Source organism: Nycticebus coucang, chromosome X (assembly GCF_027406575.1).
Source record: "Nycticebus coucang isolate mNycCou1 chromosome X, mNycCou1.pri, whole genome shotgun sequence".
NCBI lineage: Eukaryota > Metazoa > Chordata > Mammalia > Primates > Lorisidae > Nycticebus > Nycticebus coucang.
Genome location: NC_069804.1, coordinates 128,726,180 through 128,745,568, shown reverse-complemented (window position 1 = coordinate 128,745,568; position 19,389 = coordinate 128,726,180). Strand labels below are relative to the sequence as shown.

Here is a 19,389-nt window from a genome sequence, read left to right as displayed (position 1 = left end):
CCATGGCGTCACACGGCTCACAGCAACCTCTAACTCTTGGGCTTACGTGATTCTCTTGCCTCAGCCTCCCGAGCAGCTGGGATTACAGGTGCCCGCCACAACGCCCGGCTATTTTTTTGTTGCAGTTTGGCCGGGGCTGGGTTTGAACCCGCCACCCTCGGCATATGGGGCCAGCGCCCTACTCACTGAGCCACAGGCGCCGCCCCCTTTTTTTTTTCTTTGAGACAGAGCCTTAAGCTGTTGCTCTGGGTAGAGTGTTGTGGCATTACGGCTCACAGCAACCTGGGCTGAAGCACTTCTCTTGCCTCAACCTCCCAAGTAGCTGGGACCATGGGCGCCCACCACCACACCTGGCTATTTTTTGGTTATAGTTGTTGTTCTTTGGCAGGCCCGGGCTGGATTTGAACCCACCAGCTGTTGGTGTATATGGCTGGCACCTTAGCCGCCTGAGCCACAGGTGCCGATCCATTCTCCCATTTTTCAGATGGAAAGTTGCCTCTAATCAAAATCATGCTGTCTAGTCAGTATGGCTGTGATTCTTATCATCAGGGCAAACCCCATGTCGACTGGTAGGATTTTGGACAAAACTATTATAGTGATCTGACAGGACTCATGCTAACTGGAGACAGTATGTAACTAAGTGTATCACCCAGGCCCTGTGAAGACTAGGAAGCTCCAGGCGCAAGTCTCAGACCATCCGGCTGATGATTTGCTGTACTCCAGTAAACGTGCATGGAGCACAGTCAGTTGGAGGTGAAGCCTATGGCTTGCTGGGCCCCACTCTGGTCAGAATTCAGGACATTGGTAATAATAGACTTGGCAGAATCCTAAAGGAGTGAAATGGATGGCTGCTTCTTAGACTTTCCACTAGGAAAAGCCTGACTGAAGCTGGAGAAAGAAAATCAGCCCAATATACGGGATGAATAACCAGAAATTATTGGGTGGATATGCCCAAGAAAACAATTGGCCAAAGGTATATAGGTAGCTACGCTGATCAGCCATAGACTGGAAATATATGCTTTAACAAATGGGAAATTACAGACTGAACTATTAAAGGAAAAATATTCTGGGGAAGGGAGGTATGAGATCAAAGGAAGGAATTTAGTGGCCGGGCATGGTGGCTCACACCAGTTATCCTAGCATTCTGGCAGGACAAGGTGGGTGGATCGCTCGAGCTCAGTAGTTTGAGACCAGCCTGAACAAGAGTGAGAGCCCCATCTCTACTAAAAATAGAAAAACTATCGTGCATTGTGGTGGGCGCCTGTAGTCCCAGCTACTCAGGAGCCTGAGGCAAGAGAATCTCTTGAGCTTAAGAGTTTGAGGTTGCTAGCCAGGTGTTGTGGCGGGCGCCTGTAGTCTCAGCTGCTCAGGAGGCTGAGGCGAGAGAATCGCGTAAGCCCAAGAGTTAGAGGTTGCTGTGAGCCGTGTGACGCCACGGCACTCTACCCGAGGGCGGTACAGTGAGACTCTGTCTCTACCAAAAAAAAAAAAAAAGAGTTTGAGGTTGCTGTGAGCTATGACACCATGGCACCTACCCAGGGTGACAGAGTGAGACAGAATATGTCTCACAGAAAAAAAAAAAAAAAAGGAAGGAATTTAGCAATTTATGTAGAACACGTATCAGCTTATGAGAACAAAAAACATAATGACCTATTAAGAATGGGAGAGAAGACAACCTGGCTCCAAATAACTAATGTAGACTCTGCAGCCTCAGGGAGTCTGAAGTTTCCACTTAGGTCCTCTGTCAGTTCAATTTAGGGTTGCAGAATGGGCACATGAAACCTCAGGGCATAGAAACTGAGTGTACTAGGTAAGCAGAGGAGAAAGGGTGACAAAAAAAAACTATGAATCAAACAAATAAGTGAGTAATAAATATGATCAATATGAGACATGTCAAATAACTAAAAACTTCTTACATCCTCAACAAACTCATCTTAAGGGGTGTGGGGAGTGGTAAACTACCAAATGTGGCTGGTAGATTATATTGGACCAATTCCTGAATTTTTAAACAAAGAACATTGCCTTACAGAAGTATATACTTAGTAATTAAAAAGATGGTTTGAAGAGCCCACCAGACATGCAGATAAAAATAGTACGACCATGGCTTTAGCTAAAGTTGGAGGAACGAGCTGCTTGATATGGAAGATAGGCAGTAACATAAAATATCAAGGAACTAATCGTATAACTAAAGTTTTCCAAAGTTTGGCAAAAGACAGAGAAAATGGGGCTTTTATTTACCATACATTCCTTAGGCTACAGGGCAACTGGAAGTTTTGATGAATGGATTATTAAAAACACAGAAAGAATTTAGCAGTAGCAGATATAAATGGCAAGGAGGCAAAGGTACTAATAAAAGCAGAGTTAATTGAAAGACCCTAAGTAAATGTACTCCTAAAAAGGATAAAGACCATGAGAAATTCAAAGGAAACAGAAGTAGTCGATCCTCATAAGGTATCAAAAAAAGAGGAGGCTCGACGCCTGTGGCTCAAGCAGCTAAGGCGCCAGCCACATACACCTGAGCTGGTGGGCTCGAATCCAGCCCAGGCCTGCCAAACGACAATGACGGCTGCAACCAAAGAAAAAAAAAAAAAGGCTGGGTGTTGTGGTGGGTGCCAATAGTCCCAGCTACTTGGGAGACAGAGGCAAGAGAATTACTTGAGCCTAGGAGTTGGAGGTTGCTGTGAGCTGTGATGCCACAACACTCTACCCAGGGTGACAGCTTGAGGCTCTGTCTCAAAAAAAAAAAAAAAAAAAAGAGGAGAAATAGCTAGAAGATACCCTTTCAACCTTACGGACAGTTCTTGATAGGGCATCCTATAGCTAGAACCTATAGGATGGGTAAAGGTTCAAGGATACTAATTCTTATTTTTCTCTTTTCTATTATTAGATCTGCATTGCTGTTTTTTTCTTGGCTGTGACAATCTGTCTGGTGGTTATTACAACAGCAGTTCACTACTTTACAAACAAGTACCATATATAAATTTTGTGTAAGGTTCGCCAACACCATCGAAAAGTTCTGTGGTACTACTGGCCTTGTAATCGCCATCATAATCGTATCAATATCCTCATTTCTCATACAAAGCAAACACATAACATCTCCATAGTACTCATTGTCACCAAGAATCCATTTACTGCATTTTTTAGTAATATTTTTATCTATTGAGAAAATCACTGAAGCATGGACTATCCATCATTTGCTTTTCTGCTTAGTGGTCTTATTGATTGTATAACCCAGTTACTAGCAATAACTGAAGAGCTTTTACGACTGATGGCAGAACAACAGATTCCTACTGAACAGAATGATAAAGAGGAAAATATGGAAACAGAACCATCTCCATCTCCTGAGGAATCGTCACTCCCGGATCTTGCTAATTTGTCAGACTTAGAAACAATACTAGAATCGAGAAATGATGAAGACCTGCTCTTTGATATAGATGAAATTATGTTAGGGCTAGATGAGGTTTATGATGATACACTGGCTGCAGCAAATGATCAGTTAAGAAGTGACTAAGACCCAGTTTGCCCACACCAGCATGTAAGACCTGATTGTTTCCTCTGTTTCAGTATGTTCTGATTCACTGGCAATATTTGTTTTCTCCTGGTTGTGCACATTTTCATTATTAATACATTTTAAAACAAGTTAAATTTGACTTACTTTCAGCAAAGTCTGGTTTCTTTTCTTTCTTCTTTTTTCAAAAAACTTTGACTTTATTCATGTAGTTCTTCCTTTATCTGTATTTGTTCTGCTAGGATTCCTGATGATAAGTACAAACAATAGCAAAGAAAAGAACTCCTCATCTAACAAGGGAGTGAAGAGCTGATGCACTCTGTCACATCTTAGGGCTCAATTTCCACTGTTCTACAATGAATAGCATTGCAGTGAATATGTTCACATTAACAGGGACAGTGTTGGGATACTTTTACTTGAAAAGATACAACTCCTTATTGGTCCTTTAAGATATAACTATCAAACAAAGGATGCTATAAAAGACTTAAAGTTCATCTTCTTGGGTATAGCTAAATTTAAAAAGAATAATTGATAGGCTTATTACAGCGAATCTGCTGCAGCCTCAACCTAGATTTATTTACTATTCAGAGATAAGAGAAATCATGAATTTAAACAAAATGTGGAGTAGTATTTGGACATAGTAATTCTACATATGTCAGAAGAAGAAAATGCAATAGTTGAAGGAACCCCACATTAAAGCAGAGAAGGACCAAATAAATGTGTGGACAATTCACTGATTATACCCATTCTATCATTTACCATCATTTCTTTTTTTTTAAGGGTATCAAATGATTTTATTAAAAAACTTGGGGCATTTATTGACCATTCTAACAAACACAAAGATGAGAATAAAGTAAACACACTCAAGACTACTAGCCCTTGCAGAATAGGAGGCAGCCCTGGAGAGAAAACCCCCATCTCTTTTTCCTCACTGCAGTGTCTGAACTTATATCCTAGGGTTCCAAGTTTTGTCACCTCTTACAGGGAAAGGAAACTGGCTAGAAGGTTATGTACAAGAAGGTCACAACTCTAAAGCTATCTGATGCTAGTGTGGCTTGTACTTTCTAGTTTGCAACTCAGAAACAACATCAAATAAGCATTGTTAAATACCTACTCCCAGCTAACCTGTCATTGTTCTCTGAATTAGCTTTGGTTCTGGTTATGTTCTTTCACTGTAGCTTGTTTATCTCAGAGCACAAACCCTGAAGTCCATGCATAGTCCCCATGTTCAAGTATAAAAGTTTGTTTCAGGACAACCTAAGGGGTTGCTGTAGTGTTTCTCTCTGTTGTGTTTACTGGTGTCACACTCTTGGACAGGTTGGTCAAATGGCAACACAGTGACAGAGCAACATAGTCAGCTTTCCCACTGCCATACTTGCTCCTCATCATTCAATTTGGACACTGTCCATGGTCAAGGTTGAAATCTTGCCATCACTGATAACCTTGACCTATCTTCATTCTGTAGTTGTACTCTTACATAACTGAATCCACTTTTTCACCATTGATTAAATGGCACTTTCAAAATGTGTCAGGAATATTCTTAGGAAGTGCCTTGGGATGGAGCTGTAGGGTCCCGGCCTTCGGGTTCTGGAGGGGGTAATGGCTCCACTGCTTTTTTCTGGGCTGCCGGGAACTCATGATTTGTGGCCTGAAGATGTGGTTTAGTTTTGGATCCACCACCTGAGAAATAATCCTGTCTGCTCCAGCTTCCAGCATCCCTGACTGAACCACACTCTGCCTCAGACCATTTCTCAACTGGTTTTTGTTAATTGTAGGATTCCATTCCTGCTTGTCCAGATGTGTTGATACAAAATTATCAAGATGGAGACTTTACCTTGTTCATGTTTACATGGATGGAGCTGGAACATATTCTTCTTAGTAAAGTATCTCAAGAATGGAAGAAAAAGTATCCAATGTACTCAGCCCTACTATGAAACTAAATTTTGGCTTTCATATGAAAGCTATAACCCAATTATAACCTAAGAATTTGGGGAATGGGGAGAGGGAGAGGAGGGAGGGGGGAGGATGAGTGGAGGGAGGATGATAGGTGGGATTACACCTGCGGTGCATCTTACAGGGGTACATGTGAAACTTAGTAAATGTAGAATGTAACTGTCTTAATACAATAACTAAGAAAATGCCAGGAAGGCTATGTCAACAAGTGTGATGAAAATGTGTCTTAACTGTTTATAATTACAACCAATGTATGGTGCCCCATGATTGCATTAATGTACACAGCTATGATTTAAAATTAATTTAAAAAAAAGAAAATAGAGAAGAATATATCTGTGATGTTCAGGGAGAAAGAGTCTTACATATGTCATAAAGCATAAAGAGGAAAAGATGATAAATTCCTCTAATTATAAATTTTAAGTTACGTTCAAGAGACATAATTTTAAAAGTAAATATAAATGGTAAATAAAAAAAAGATATTTACTTCCTCTAACAAAAAAAAAAAAGAAAGAAAGAAAGAAAATTATCCACATTCTGCCTCAGGTTTTGATAAGCTGGCTTGGTGTCCACGTCGGCCAGGCAGTCTGGGCAGAAGCTGTCAAACAGGCCTGGACTCTTGAGCTGGTCTACTATGAGAGTGATGAGCTGCGGTTGCTGGGAGGCAGCGAGGGCGGGTTGATGGGGTGGCTGCTCCCACTGGCCCCAGTTGCACCTGTCGCTGACCAAGCCGAGGCCTGGCCAGCACCACCGCTGCCCACGGCCACTGTCTGCCATGGATGCACTCTGGCCCGCGGAGACACAGACCAAATGCGGCTTCTCCAGGACACTGGGCTGGGGAGTTGGGAGGTGGTGGAGGGGTCAGAGAAGGAGGAGGGCTCCAAGGTGGCAGTGGAGGAGGTGGTGGTGGTGATAATGGTGGCAGTGGCAGCGGCAGCCAAGATTTTTTTTTTTGAGACAGAGTTTCACTTTGTCGCCCTCGGTAGAATGCTGTGGCATCTTAGCTCACAGCAACCTCAAACTCTTGGGCTCAAGTGATCCTCTTGCTTCAGCCTCCCAAGTAGCTGGGACTACACACTCTGCCACAATGCCCAGCTACTTTTAGAGACAAGGTCTCGCTCTGGCTCAGGCTGGTCTCGAACCTGGGACCTCAGGCAATTCACCCTCCTGTGCCTCCCAAGTGCTAGGATTACAGGTGTGAGCCACTGAGCCTGGCGCATGACCCTTATTTCTATTTGGAAGAGTGAGTACTCTTCAGACAAGCCCACGGACACTATGACTAGCTGGAAAACTGAACCTTACTTTCCACATGCAAGGGAATCTAGATACCCAGATATGTTCAAAATGGCTACAACTTGATGTAGTGCAAAGAGACTATGCTTCCTTAACTTAAATAGAATAGTGGGCCAAGCAAGAAGTAACAAGTTCATGCCTCCATTCAAATAGGAATAATTATGCAAGGGAGATAAGTGATCGTAGATAAACAAGGAAACCTATACATTTAGCAAATAAGAATAACAACTAAGGAACTGAATAAAAGGTAAAGATACAATCTATATTTTAATTAAAGGTTTTAGAAACAGCCAGGGAAGATACACATTATTCACAGGGAATTTGGACTTTAGGAAATTGGGTTATGATTTGTTTCAAAGTAAGACTCAAAGCATAAACACCTGGATAAGATCAGGAAATCTATTCAAGGAGAGAACACTGGTTAGTTACACATTCTATTCGATAAGCAGTTTACCTATAACAGGACAGACCCGGCCCTCACGGTACACACTGAAGAAGATAGATACTGAAGGGTAGCTGTTCCTCCAAGTTGAACTCCGGAATATGGACTTTATAACAATTCTACAACAGATTAGTGTGAGATTGTTAAAATCATTGGTGTTTTATGAGAGAGCACCAGCAACTTTGCTACCTAAGCAGTCATCAAAATGCATCAAGAGAAATCTGTGAGACGACTCTTGTCTTCGAAACCTGGTAAAGGTTTAAACCAACCTATAAAACAAGTAATAGTCAATATAATCCTTAGGTGTCAAAGCAGGAAAGTGCTACAACCTCATAATATTTGGAGCTGGCTGGCCTCTTGTTGAGTCACTAGGAAAGATTATACTATACTGTAATGGCACCTCAGGACTAGATGAGTTCTATTTCTTTATTTTATTTTTTTTCTTAGAGACAGAGCCTTACTTTGTTGCCCTCGGTAGAGTGCCGTGGTGTCACAGCCCACAGCAACCTCCAACTCATGGGCTTAGGCGATTCTCTTGCATCAGCCTCCTGAGTAGCTGGGACTACAGGTGCCCACCACAACACCCGGCTATTTTTTGTTGCAGTTTGGCTGGGGCCGGGTTTGAACCCCCCACCCTCGGTATATAGGGCCGGTGTCCTCACTGGGCCACAGGCGCTGCCCCTATTTCTTTTTTTTAAATGTGTGTGTATATATATATTTTATGTAGGTAAAATATATATGTTATTTTATATATGTATATATACATGTTTAGGGGTAGGGAAAGGAGAAGAGGGTCATGTAAACCTAAACAGTCATCACCTTACCCCCAATGAGCCTGACACTAACAAAAAGATAATAAATAACTCCTAGGGGCTAAGTGACAACATGGGTGCAGCTAGAAGGGAAAGGGCACATATTTAACTATTAAATACATTTTGATATTTGTTTGGCAGAGTTTGGGCCAACCCCAGGCTTCTGCACTTGCCAGACAAGTAAGCTGATGATACTTAAAGAAAAAACATTAAAAAAAATTCAAGCAGAGCTCCATACCACGTTTTCCTTCTAAATCAAGTTGGCCGGCAGGCACAGTTTCCTGACAAAATAGAAACTTTGGCTCCAAGGCAAATGAGAAGAAAAATAGTATTTCCACTTACAACATAAAAATACAGAAACTTCATCAGAGAAAGGAAACTATCAAAGAAGTCTACTTCTAGAAAACTGAGGTAGCACTGCTTTCTCTGCATTCAATGCTTATGTGGTTCTCAGTCCAATGTGTTCTTAAAAAACCTGCCTTATTGTACCCTCAATGAATCCCCAACAATAAAAAAAAAAAAAGATGTCATACACCAAAAAAAAAAAAATGCTCATTTGGGGCGGCGCCTGTGGCTCAGTGAGTAGGGCGCCGGCCCCATATGCCGAGGGTGGCGAGTTCAAACCCAGCCCCAGCTGAACTGCAACAGAAAAATAGCCGGGCGTTGTGGCGGGCGCCTGTAGTCCCAGCTGCTCGGGAGGCTGAGGCAAGAGAATCGCGTAAGCCCAAGAGTTAGAGGTTGCTGTGAGCCGTGTGACGCCACGGCACTCTACCCGAGGGCGGTACAGTGAAACTCTGTCTCTACAAAAAAAAAAAAGCTCATTTGACGGACAGGGTGCAGGCATGTTAATGGACCAACTCAACATGAACTGCAATAGGTCAAAGAAGGAATGAGCTAGAAAGTGAGGGAAATGAGGGTTTTGGATAAATTAGCTTAAAAGGGGGTGTCACCAGTCTACAAACACTCTTGGCTGGCCCTGACACTTCAAGAGCTCTAAATTGACCTGCGGTGCATCTTACAGGGGTATATGTGAAACTTAGTAAATGTGGAATGTAAATGTCTTAGCACAATAACTAAGAAAATGCCAGGAAGGCTATGTTAACCAGTGTGATGAAAATGTGTCAAACGGTCTATGAAACTAGTGTATGGTGCTCCATGATCACATTAATGTACACAGCTATGATTTAATAAAAAAAAAAATAGCTCTAAATTGCCTGGGAATTAATGCAATGTGGTTTAACAGTTAATGCTACTATCTAAATCTGTGTAAATCTTTAAAAATAATCATTACAACCTAGGCTTGGCACCCATAGCCAAGTGGTTAGGGCGCCGGCCACATGCACCGGGGCTGGTGGATTCGAACCCCTCCCGGGTCTGCTAAACAACAACGACAACAATAACAACAACAAAAAATAGCTGAGCGTTGTGATGGGCCACTGTAGTCCCTGCTACTTGGGAGGCTGAAGCAAGAGAATCGCTTAAGCCCAAGAGTTTGAGGTTGCTGTGAGCTGTGACACCATAGCACTCTACCAGGAGGGACAACGTGAGACTCTATCGCTGTGAGCTGTGACACCATAGCACTCTACCAGGAGGGACAACGTGAGACTCTATCTCAAAAAAAAAAAAAAAAAAAAAGATACACAACATGTAGCCAGGTTCAAATATTTTGGGGTATCCTCCCCCAAAAAAGAAATAACCAAAAATGACAAAAGTGCTTAAACATGATACAGCTTTTTAAAGCCCTTTCATAGAAGGCAGAAAAGGGTGTAAAGAAGAAAACATCCAGATCTTTAGTAATTTCCAGAAAGGTCCAGTTCCTCGGTTAACTGGATGGCGGCGGGCAGGTCCCTGCTGCTGCTCCTGGGACAGAGTCACTAAGTCTGCTCCTTGGGACCCAAGCACTCAGGCCCTGAATTGAGTGCACCTCTCCCTTCCCTTCTCTTTTCCTGCACTCCATTTTCCCACTCCACAAAGATACTGAAGAGGCTTGGCCAGGCCTCATCCTCACTGTAGTTGCTGAGGCCGAGTCCAATCACCTGAGTGAAGTTAAGGAACATGTTCCGAGTGTCCCTGGAGATGCCCTTGCTCCTCAAGTTCTCTGATAGGAAGTTTAGCCATTGGTCCCCAAACTGGACGATTGTTCTGGGTAAAGACTAGCTTCCACAGGGCAATGGCTATTTCCTGATGCAGTGACCGCTATCCTTCTTCAGAGTCCAGGCCAAACGGAAATGTAAACCGGTAGAGATCCTCGGATTTATCCTCTCGTTTGGCTTCTGTTAAGAGGCTAGGGGACCGTGCACAGATTCGTCAATGCTGTCTGCACTGATTGCTGGTGAATTTGCAAACGGTTGCAGCCTGGAACTTCCAAGCCAAGAGCTGCACTTGAGATTCTGTGGGGTTGACACACAGGTCATTGCAAAAGCGCTCTATGCCTTCCTCCAAAATTGCAACCTCCTGCTCATCCTGTAGCGCCTAAACAATTCTTCCAATCTCTGTAAGGAAGACTCCTCAGCATTGGACTTGGACTCCCCCCTAGCATCTCCCGAGGATGTTGGCAGCTGGCAGGCTTCAGTGGTAGCTTCCACCTTCTTGGTCCCACAGGGTGGCACTTACTCTAGGGTGCCACATGGCTGCACCTGTCAGTCAAGTGAGCTTGCCACAGAGTGGCACTTACTCCTCATAGTGGCTTGCACCCACCTGCTGTGTGACTAGCTGCTGGGGTCATGGTCTCCATTCTTGCTGCCCAGGTCGCTGAGGGATTCTTGCACTTGCTGACACACTGGTCCATGGTGCTGGTGACCCAGCCTCTAGAGTGGCCCCCTCTGGATTGGATGCCACTGGCCCATGTACCTCACCATGCCATCAGCCAGAGGCGCCAGCCAACCATCCCTGCTCACATTTCCAGGCTTCCTACCCCCGCTGCTGCCTCTTCTTCCATCACTGTCACTGTGGCCACCTCATCAGTGGACTATTTCAATTTTTATTTTGATTGTGTGATTACGTTTAAGGATTGTTAAAATATAACCTTACTCTAAGGAATAGATTATTGTATTAAGTACATTTGCTCTATGAAACAGAATTAGATAAAGTTAATAGTGGTGGGCGGTGCCTGTGGCTCAAAGGAGTAGGGCGCCAGACCCATATGCCAGAGGTGGCAGGTTCAAGCCCAGCCCTGGCCAAAAACTGCAAAAAAAAAAAAAAAAAAAAAGGTTAATATTGGTAAGAAATACATTTAGGAAATAAGAAAATACTTAGGAAGAAGGAGGTATTTTCTTTTTCTTTTTCTTTTTTTTTTTTTTAGTAGAGACAAAGTCTTATTTTATTGCCCTGGGTAGAGTGCCGTGCGTCACACAGCTCACAGCAACCTCCAACTCCTGGGCTTAGGCAATTCTCTTGCCTTAGCCTCCCGAGTAGTTGGGACTACACGTGCCCACCACAACACCCAGCTATTTTTGTTGTTGTTGTTGCAGTTTGGCCGGGGCTGGGTTGAACCTGTCACCCTCGGTATATGGGGCCGGCGCCTTACTCACTGAGCCACAGGAGCCGACCAAGGAGGTGTTTTCAAGAGAGAGAAGAAAATTAATTGTTGACAACGTTGTAAGTTATTTATGATGGAAAGCCGTGATATGAATTTAGTTTTCAAATAGATTTTATGAACCTAATCCTGTTTTTGTTATACGCAAATTAACCAACCCTAAGATCATGATAGAAACAGCTGGTTGGCAATTGATAATGGCGCGTATCTAAAAGCTCCATTAGATGGATAAGTATTAACTAACTTAGTCCACTGATTGAAATCCTGAATGTATATCAAGACCAATTCTTTTTTTTAATTTATTTTTTTATTTTTTTTTGTAGAGACAGAATCTCACTTTATGGCCCTCGGTAGAGTGCTGTACACAGCTCACAGCAACCTCCAACTCCTGGGCTTAAGGCGATTCTCTTGCCTCAGCCTCCCGAGTAGCTGGGACTACAGGCATCCGCCACAACGCCGGGCTATTTTTTGGTTGCAGTTTGGCTGGGGCCGGGTTTGAACCCGCCACTTATATGGCAAGGAGAAGGCTCACCATTCTGAAAAAAGCTTAAAAGGCAAGAAAACTAAGGAAGATAGGCCAGTAGATGGCAGTGGATTAGTAATGCAGGCAGAATGGGACTGAAGACGCCATTATTGAAAGGGAAAACACCCCCAGAAAAAGGGAAAATAAAAAAGTAAGCTGAGTAAGGCGGAACAAAGGAAAGTCAGCTAGTTTACCTTTAAACCAGCCGCTGCTAAATTTCTTATCTGAGCAAGTTTCCTGCTTTTCTTAGAGCTCTGGCCTATTGGGGATACAGCTTGCTAACACCCCTGTTGGGTCTGTAAACATTTTGAGGAATAATGGCACAGCCTGGCAAGATGCACGAGGCTGTTTCCTGCCCAGTACACAGTCAAAGCAAATACCCATTGTGGAGATTTATATTTGGCTGGGGCAGAGATCAAGAGCTCAAGTCCTCACATATGGGCAGGTGGGCTTATATCCCTTATTGCAGAGGAAGACCATCTGTGGTGGTGATTAGAGGAAAATTCCTCTCTCCCACCAATTCTTCAGAGGAGGTAAGATGCCAGTGGCATTTTTTTTTTTTTTTTGCAGTTTTTGGCTGGGGCTGGGTTTGAGCCCACCACCTCTAGCATATGGGGCTGGCACCCTACTCTGTTGAGCCATGGGCACCGCCCAGATGCCAGGGGTATTTTACTCCACGGTGAGCTAGTGAGATTAACACCCACGTAAGAATCTGTGTGTGTGACCACAGACAGGAGGCTGCCCCCTCTCAAGGCTCAGGTTCCAGATTTCTCCAGGCTGCTCAGAGCCTTAAGGTTAATTATAGAAACAATAGGAGCTGATAGACTTGCTCAGAGAAACTGCTCATGTCTTTGTTCCCTTCCTCAGTGTACCCTTTGGGCTAATGAACAAATAGTCTTCAATGAAAGCTGAGTGGAACTGACACTTGGGGTCACTCACCAGAACCCACAAAAGGGCAATGGTCCCCTGTGTTCCCACCTTTGAAAATTCTGTTCTGTGTGTCTTGTCTCTTTCCTCTATTTTTTTTTTTTTTTTTTTGCAGTTTTTTGGCCGGGGCTGGGTTTGAACCCACTGCCCTTGGCATATGGGGCCGGCGCCCTACTCCTTGTGCCACAGGCGCCACCCTGTCTCATTGTCTGGGCTCTTTCTTTCTCCTCCTTTCTAACTTTATATTTTGTCAGTTGGTTGCTGCCAGATCCACAGATCTTAACACACCCTTTCCCCCAGGACAGGACACTGGCAAGTCACACAAGTCTTCATCCCCGTGTGCTTTGGCTAAAGTGTGTGGGCACTGTGACTACATTTGTTTGCTTCTTTATGTGTGCTAGTTATTGCCGGTTACTATAATTGTTTATAATCCTTATTAGTTATTGGTCTAAACAATTGTATTGTTTAGACAATGAATAAACTTTGATTCACATATCAAAGAACTTGTGGTCAACTTAAATTACCTGCTGGTGAATTTGAAGGCTATCAAATCGGCATAAAAGAACCCCATTCAACAGAAAGTAGCAGAGTATACTCAGAATGTTGTAACAGCAGTCTCAAGTTCTACTTCTGGCTTGGTCAGATGATCTTGAACCAGTGTCTGAACATGGTCCTATCTGATTTGTAAACTGGGGGTTATAAGAATTTTTCTGCTTACCTTCAGTGTTAATAAGGAACAAATAAAATAATATAGTTTTCAAAGTCTTTGGTATGATATATTGGACATTGAGACAGAATATAAGAAATCAGGACTTTTCAGGAATATCTGGAAAAGATCTGTATGACAATACTTGAAAGTCTGTTTGACATGTACGATTATGCAATAGTTTTACACCTTTTTTTTTGGAGATGAGAGCTTCCTTATTCTACTTCATGTCAAAAGAGTTTGGAATCAGCTTTTGTTTCATTCTTTGGAGCTCATTTTTTTCCACCAAATTAAATTCTTTTGGGGAGTCTACTTGAGTTTTTATAGGAATAATAATGAGGAAAAAACAATATGAAAAAGCCCTTTAGGAAATAGCAAATTATATTCCATTTAAGACTAAGCGTTTGTTTCTGAGGGGATTATGTAACTCTGCATGTTATTAACCCACCATAATCCAACTAGATTTTTATGATTCTTTTACATCAAAGCCAACTATCGTGTGTTTGTACTGATAGACTATTTTAATAGGCTAGAGGTATTTAGGGATTCTTCGTGCGTATACTCATTCTTTTTTCAGGGATCCTACTCCCTCCAGTCCACATTTAAGACTTGTTTATCTTTTGTCTATATAACCTCAGAAGCTTACCAAGCAACCAATAGATGGAAAATCCATAACAAAAAAATAACTTTTAGTTCCTGAAGTCAGTTGGGAGTTATTTGCATTGACAAATACAACTATTCATTGGTCTATAATGTCACGGATAAAGAATCCTATGCTTGAAGGTAACCACTGTTACACCCCTGAAGAATGGCACTACATTTAGCAAGATAAGGAAAGTCACTGAAGTCTTTATCCCTTGTGATAATTTCATCTTAAAGACCCTAGAAAAAAATGCTGAAAACATCTCGAGGTAATTTTTTGTTTAACACAAGCGTTCATGTAAAGTGGATTGGGGGACCGCAGATATGAAACACAACTTTAGTATTTCAGACTTTTTTCATTAAAGATGTCATTAACAAATTCTATTGTTTAAAACACATACACATGCCTCCATATTATGAAAAATGGCAATATTGATCATTTTTAATATAATAATCTTATTCTTACTTAAACTTGGGCAAACACTGGCCTTTCTTGAAACTGTATCTTTTAAAATTTAATGTTGGTGGAGCTGGTGCCCGTAGCTCAGTGGGTAGGGCACTGGCCACATACGCCGAGGCTGGCGGGTTCAAACCTAGCCTGGGCCAGCTAAAATCAACAATGGGGACAGCTGCAACAAAAAAATAGTTGGGCATTGTGGTGGGTGCCTGTAGTTCCAGCTATTTGGGAAGCTGAAGCGGGAGAATCGCTTAAGCCCAAGAGTTTGAGGTTGCTGTGAGCTGTGACGCCACGGCACTCTACCAAGGGCAATATAGTGAGACTCTGTCTCAACAACAACAACAAAATTAATGTTGGCATCTCCCTAACTTCCAGCTTTGGGAAATCAGCTGTGTTGCAGTTCATTCTATAGAGAAAATGTCTGTTTTATGTGGAATATAGTTGTTTTTTTTTTGTAGAGACAGAGTCTCACTTTACCGCCCTCGGTAGAGTGCCGTGGCGTCACACGGCTCACAGCAACCTCCAGCTCTTGGGCTTACATGTTCTCTTGCCTCAGCCTCCCGAGTAGCTGGGACTACAGGTGCCCGCCACAACGCCCGGCTATTTTTTTGTTGCAGTTTGGCTGGGGCTGGGTTTGAACCCACCATCCTCTGTGTATGGGGCCAGCGCCCTACTCACTGAGCCACAGGGGCCGCCCTGGAATATAGTTTTTAGCTCAAGTTTTAAGGAGTAATTATGTGGGCTTATTTTGTTTTTTTTCCTCTGGTGCAGGAGCTCCTGATTGTCCTCCCTCACAATACTTTAACTCATTGAGAAAGTTTCCATTTATATTGGGTATTTCTGCATTTCTTCCCTTTTGGAATCACAGCAGGCTTTAAAAGATTAAACGGGTGTCAGGCAGCGCCTGTGGCTCAGTGGGTAAAGCGCCAGCCCCATATACCGAGGGTGGTGGGTTCAAACCCAGCCCCGGCCAAACTGAAACAAAAAAATAGCCGGGCGTTGTGGCAGGCACTTGTAGTCCCAGCTACTCGGGAGGCTGAGGCAAGCTCACAGCATTGTGTTTCTTAATCAAACACACTATAGCTAGAATTTAAAAAATACTCTCAAAATGAAGCCATTGCTTATTTGTTCAGCCAGGTGAGAGTATTCAGCCTTACATTAGACATGTGGATTGAATAGAGAGATATTAGAGGCTGTACTCATACAAGACTCAATGAAATCACAGACTTAAAAATAACTCTGGGCTCGGTGCCTGTAGCAACGTGGTTATGACGACGGCCACATGCACGGAGGCTGGCGGGTTCGAACCCAGCCCGCTAAGCAACAATGACAACTGCAACAACAACAACAACAAAAAAAATAGCCAGGCTTTGTGGCAGGTGCCTGTAGTCTGGGAGGATGAGGCAAGAGAATCGTTTAAGCCCAAGTTTGATGTTGCTGTGAGCTGTGATGTCACAGCACTCTACCGAGGATGACATAGTGAGACTGTCTCCAAACAAAACAAAACTCTGAACATCATAGATTGAGAAGGATTACAGAGGTTTTTCTTGTGTGCGTGTTTATTTAGGATTACAAAGTTTTTAGTGGAAGTGAAGTCAGAATTCAGAAGGGATTTATAGATTTTGATAAATAGAAATCATGTTTTACATTCCTGAAATGGTGCTTAGGAGTAAAAACCTCAAGCTATATCTGAATTCTCAAGCCTGCCCTTCCAACCATTATGGCTTAGTTTGAAGAAAAACTAATTAAGCTAAAATTGATCTGTGGCCAATTTCTTGCAAAATTTGAAGTAAAATATATAAATCCCCAAATAATTCTGCAGTCTCTGGCTGTGAGACTTAACTTTGGGCCATATTTAATTTAATGTGACTCTGTCAAATTAAATTCTTTTTTTTTTTTTGAGACATTGTCTCACTTTGTCACCCTTGCTTGGTAGAGTGCCATGGCATCATCATAGCTCACAGCAACCTCAAACTCTTGGGCTCAAGCGATTCTTTTGCCTCAGCCTCCCAAGTTGCTGAGACTACAGGTGCTTGCTGCATACCCAGCTATTTTTTTTTTTTTTCAGAGACAAGGTCTTGCTCTTATTCAGGCTGATCATGAACTCCTGAGCTCAGGCAATTCACCTTTCTTGGCCTCCCAGAGTGCTATTCGGATTATAGGCATGAGTCACTGCGCCCAGTAAATTAAATTCTTTTTTGTTGTTGTTGTTTGTTTTTTCCAGTTATTTTTTTTTATTGTTTGGGATTCATTGAGGGTACAAAGAATTAGGTTACACTGATTGCATTTGTTAGATAAAGTCCCTCTTATACTTGTGTCCTGCCCCCAGGAGGTGTGCCATACACTGTGTTTCCCATCCCCCTCCCTCCTCCCCTCTTCCTGCTTCCTCATTCCCTTACCCCACCCTTTGTATTAGATCATCTACTGGTTTCATATTAGAATTGAGTACATAGGATTCTTGCTTCTCCATTCTTGTGATGCTTTACTAAGAAGAATGTGTTCCACTTCCATCCAGGTTAATACAAAAGATGTAAAGTCTCCATCTTTTTTTTTTTTTTTGTAGAGACAGAGTCTCACTGTACCGCCCTCGGGTAGAGTGCCGTGGCGTCACACGGCTCACAGCAACCTCTAACTCTTGGGCTTACGCGATTCTCTTGCCTCAGCCTCCCGAGCAGCTGGGACTACAGGCGCCCGCCACAACGCCCGGCTATTTTTGTTGTTGTTGTTGTTGTTGCAGGTTGGCCGGGGCTGGGTTTGAACCCGCCACCCTCGGCATATGGGGCCGGCGCCCTACTCACTGAGCCACAGGCGCCGCCCGTCTCCATCTTTTTTAATGGTTGAATAGTATTCTATGGTGTACATATACCACAGCTTATTAATCCATTCCCGGGTTGGTGAGCATTTCAGCTGTTTCCATATTTTGGTGATTATAAATTGAGCTGTAATAAACAGCCTAGTGCAAATGTCCTTATGATAAATTTTTTTTTTTTCCCTTCTGGGTAGATGCCTAGTGATGGGATTGCGGGATCAAATGGGAGGTCTTATTTGAGTTCTTTGAGGATTCTTCATACGTCCTTCCAAAAAAGGGCAAATTAAATTCTTTATCATGAAATTATTGACATTGAAGTTTAGAGTCATTCACTATCCCTGTTGCAAACCTGGAGTTGGAGTTTAATGTAGTCTGACTGAAATGATTCAGTGTATTAAATAGCAGGGTTCTTACAGATTGATTCACAGTGATCAGTGAATAGCACCGGGACTAAAGTTGTTATCTTTACATAAATACAATGCTTTTTGTATTACTGCTGAATATCCATAATTTTTAATAGGTAAAGAGATGCTACTTTGCCAGTGTTACGGATTCAAGACAATGTCTGCAAAGTATAATTCTACTTATTTAGGCTCACTATTAAAAGTGTATACCCCCCAAAGTGGTGGATACTAGTGACAATGGTTGTACAGTGTGAATGTACTTAATACTGCCAAACTATAAACTTAAAAATGGTTAAAATGATAAAACTTATATTAATGTACATTTTATTACAATAAAAAATTACTCCTTCCACTTTAGGATTCACAGCAAATGGATCCTGGAAAAAAATTTGGAATATATGTTGCTTAATTAAGAGAGAAAAAAGAAATATGAACCATATTCAGATTGGTATGGACAATGTATTGTATAAGAACATAGTAACATGAAGATATTCTGTAATAGCAATGAAAAAAGAAATTAAAAGGATGGCGCCTGTGGATCAATGGAGTAGGGCGCTGGCCCCATATGCCCCAGCCAAAAACTGCAAAAAAAAAAAAAAAATTATGAAATAAGGAACACAGGGTACAAAGTTTCATGGCAGTCAAAAAACTAAAGCAAAAATGGAAAAAAATAATGTGACAGTTAATGAGAGTTGGAGGGTAGTTAAGGTAGAACCCAAAGGTGAGTCCATGGTCATGTGCTAAGCAGATCCCTTTCAGAGTGAGAAAGTCATCACAGTGTTTTCTGAATGGAGCACTAACTAAAACCACCAAATGAAGATGATATGAGTATAAGCAGAAGCCATCAAATCATGAAATAGCAGGAGAGGGTGTTCGCAGCCGTCGCTGTCTAACGCCAGCGCCGCCTCCAGCTCGCCGAGCTCCGGCTGAAGGAGAAGGGGGGTGAGTAAGGAGGTCTTTATACACGTGGCTCGAACAAAGCAGACTGCCCGCAAATCCACCGGTGGTAAAGCACCCAGGAAGCAACTGGCTACAGAAGCCGCTCCCAAGAGTGCGCCCTCTACTGGAGGGGTGAAGAAACCTCATCGCTACAGGCCTGGTACTGTGGCGCTCTGAAATTAGACATTATCAGAAGCCCTCTGAACTTCTGATTCGCAAATTTCCTTTCCGGCGTCTGGTGGGAGAAATTGCTCAGGACTTTAAGACAGATCTGCGCATCCAGAGCGCAGCTATTGGTGCTTTGCAGGAGGCAAGTGAGGCCTATCTGGTTGGCCTTTTTGAAGACACCAACCTCTGTGCTATCCATGCCAAATGTGTAACAATTATGCCAAAAAAAAAAAAAATCTTCTTCCTGTTATTGGTAGTTCTGAACGTTAGATTT

At 42.7% G+C, this 19,389-nt stretch overlaps 2 protein-coding genes and 2 pseudogenes across 3 annotated transcripts in view; 1 reads left to right on the top strand and 3 right to left on the bottom strand.

Annotated features, from left to right (window-relative positions):
- The window catches only part of TRPC5 (transient receptor potential cation channel subfamily C member 5), a 388,947-nt gene that overhangs the window by 164,071 nt on the left and 205,487 nt on the right, over window positions 1-19,389 (bottom strand). The window lies entirely within an intron of this gene.
- TRPC5OS (TRPC5 opposite strand) lies at window positions 3,179-3,511 on the top strand. Its single transcript, XM_053580295.1, has one exon. The coding sequence runs from the start codon at window positions 3,179-3,181 to the stop codon at window positions 3,509-3,511; it is 333 nt and encodes a 110-aa protein (XP_053436270.1).
- Window positions 5,049-6,888, bottom strand: LOC128577940 (biorientation of chromosomes in cell division protein 1-like; annotated as a pseudogene).
- LOC128577488 (DCN1-like protein 3) lies at window positions 9,880-10,793 on the bottom strand (annotated as a pseudogene).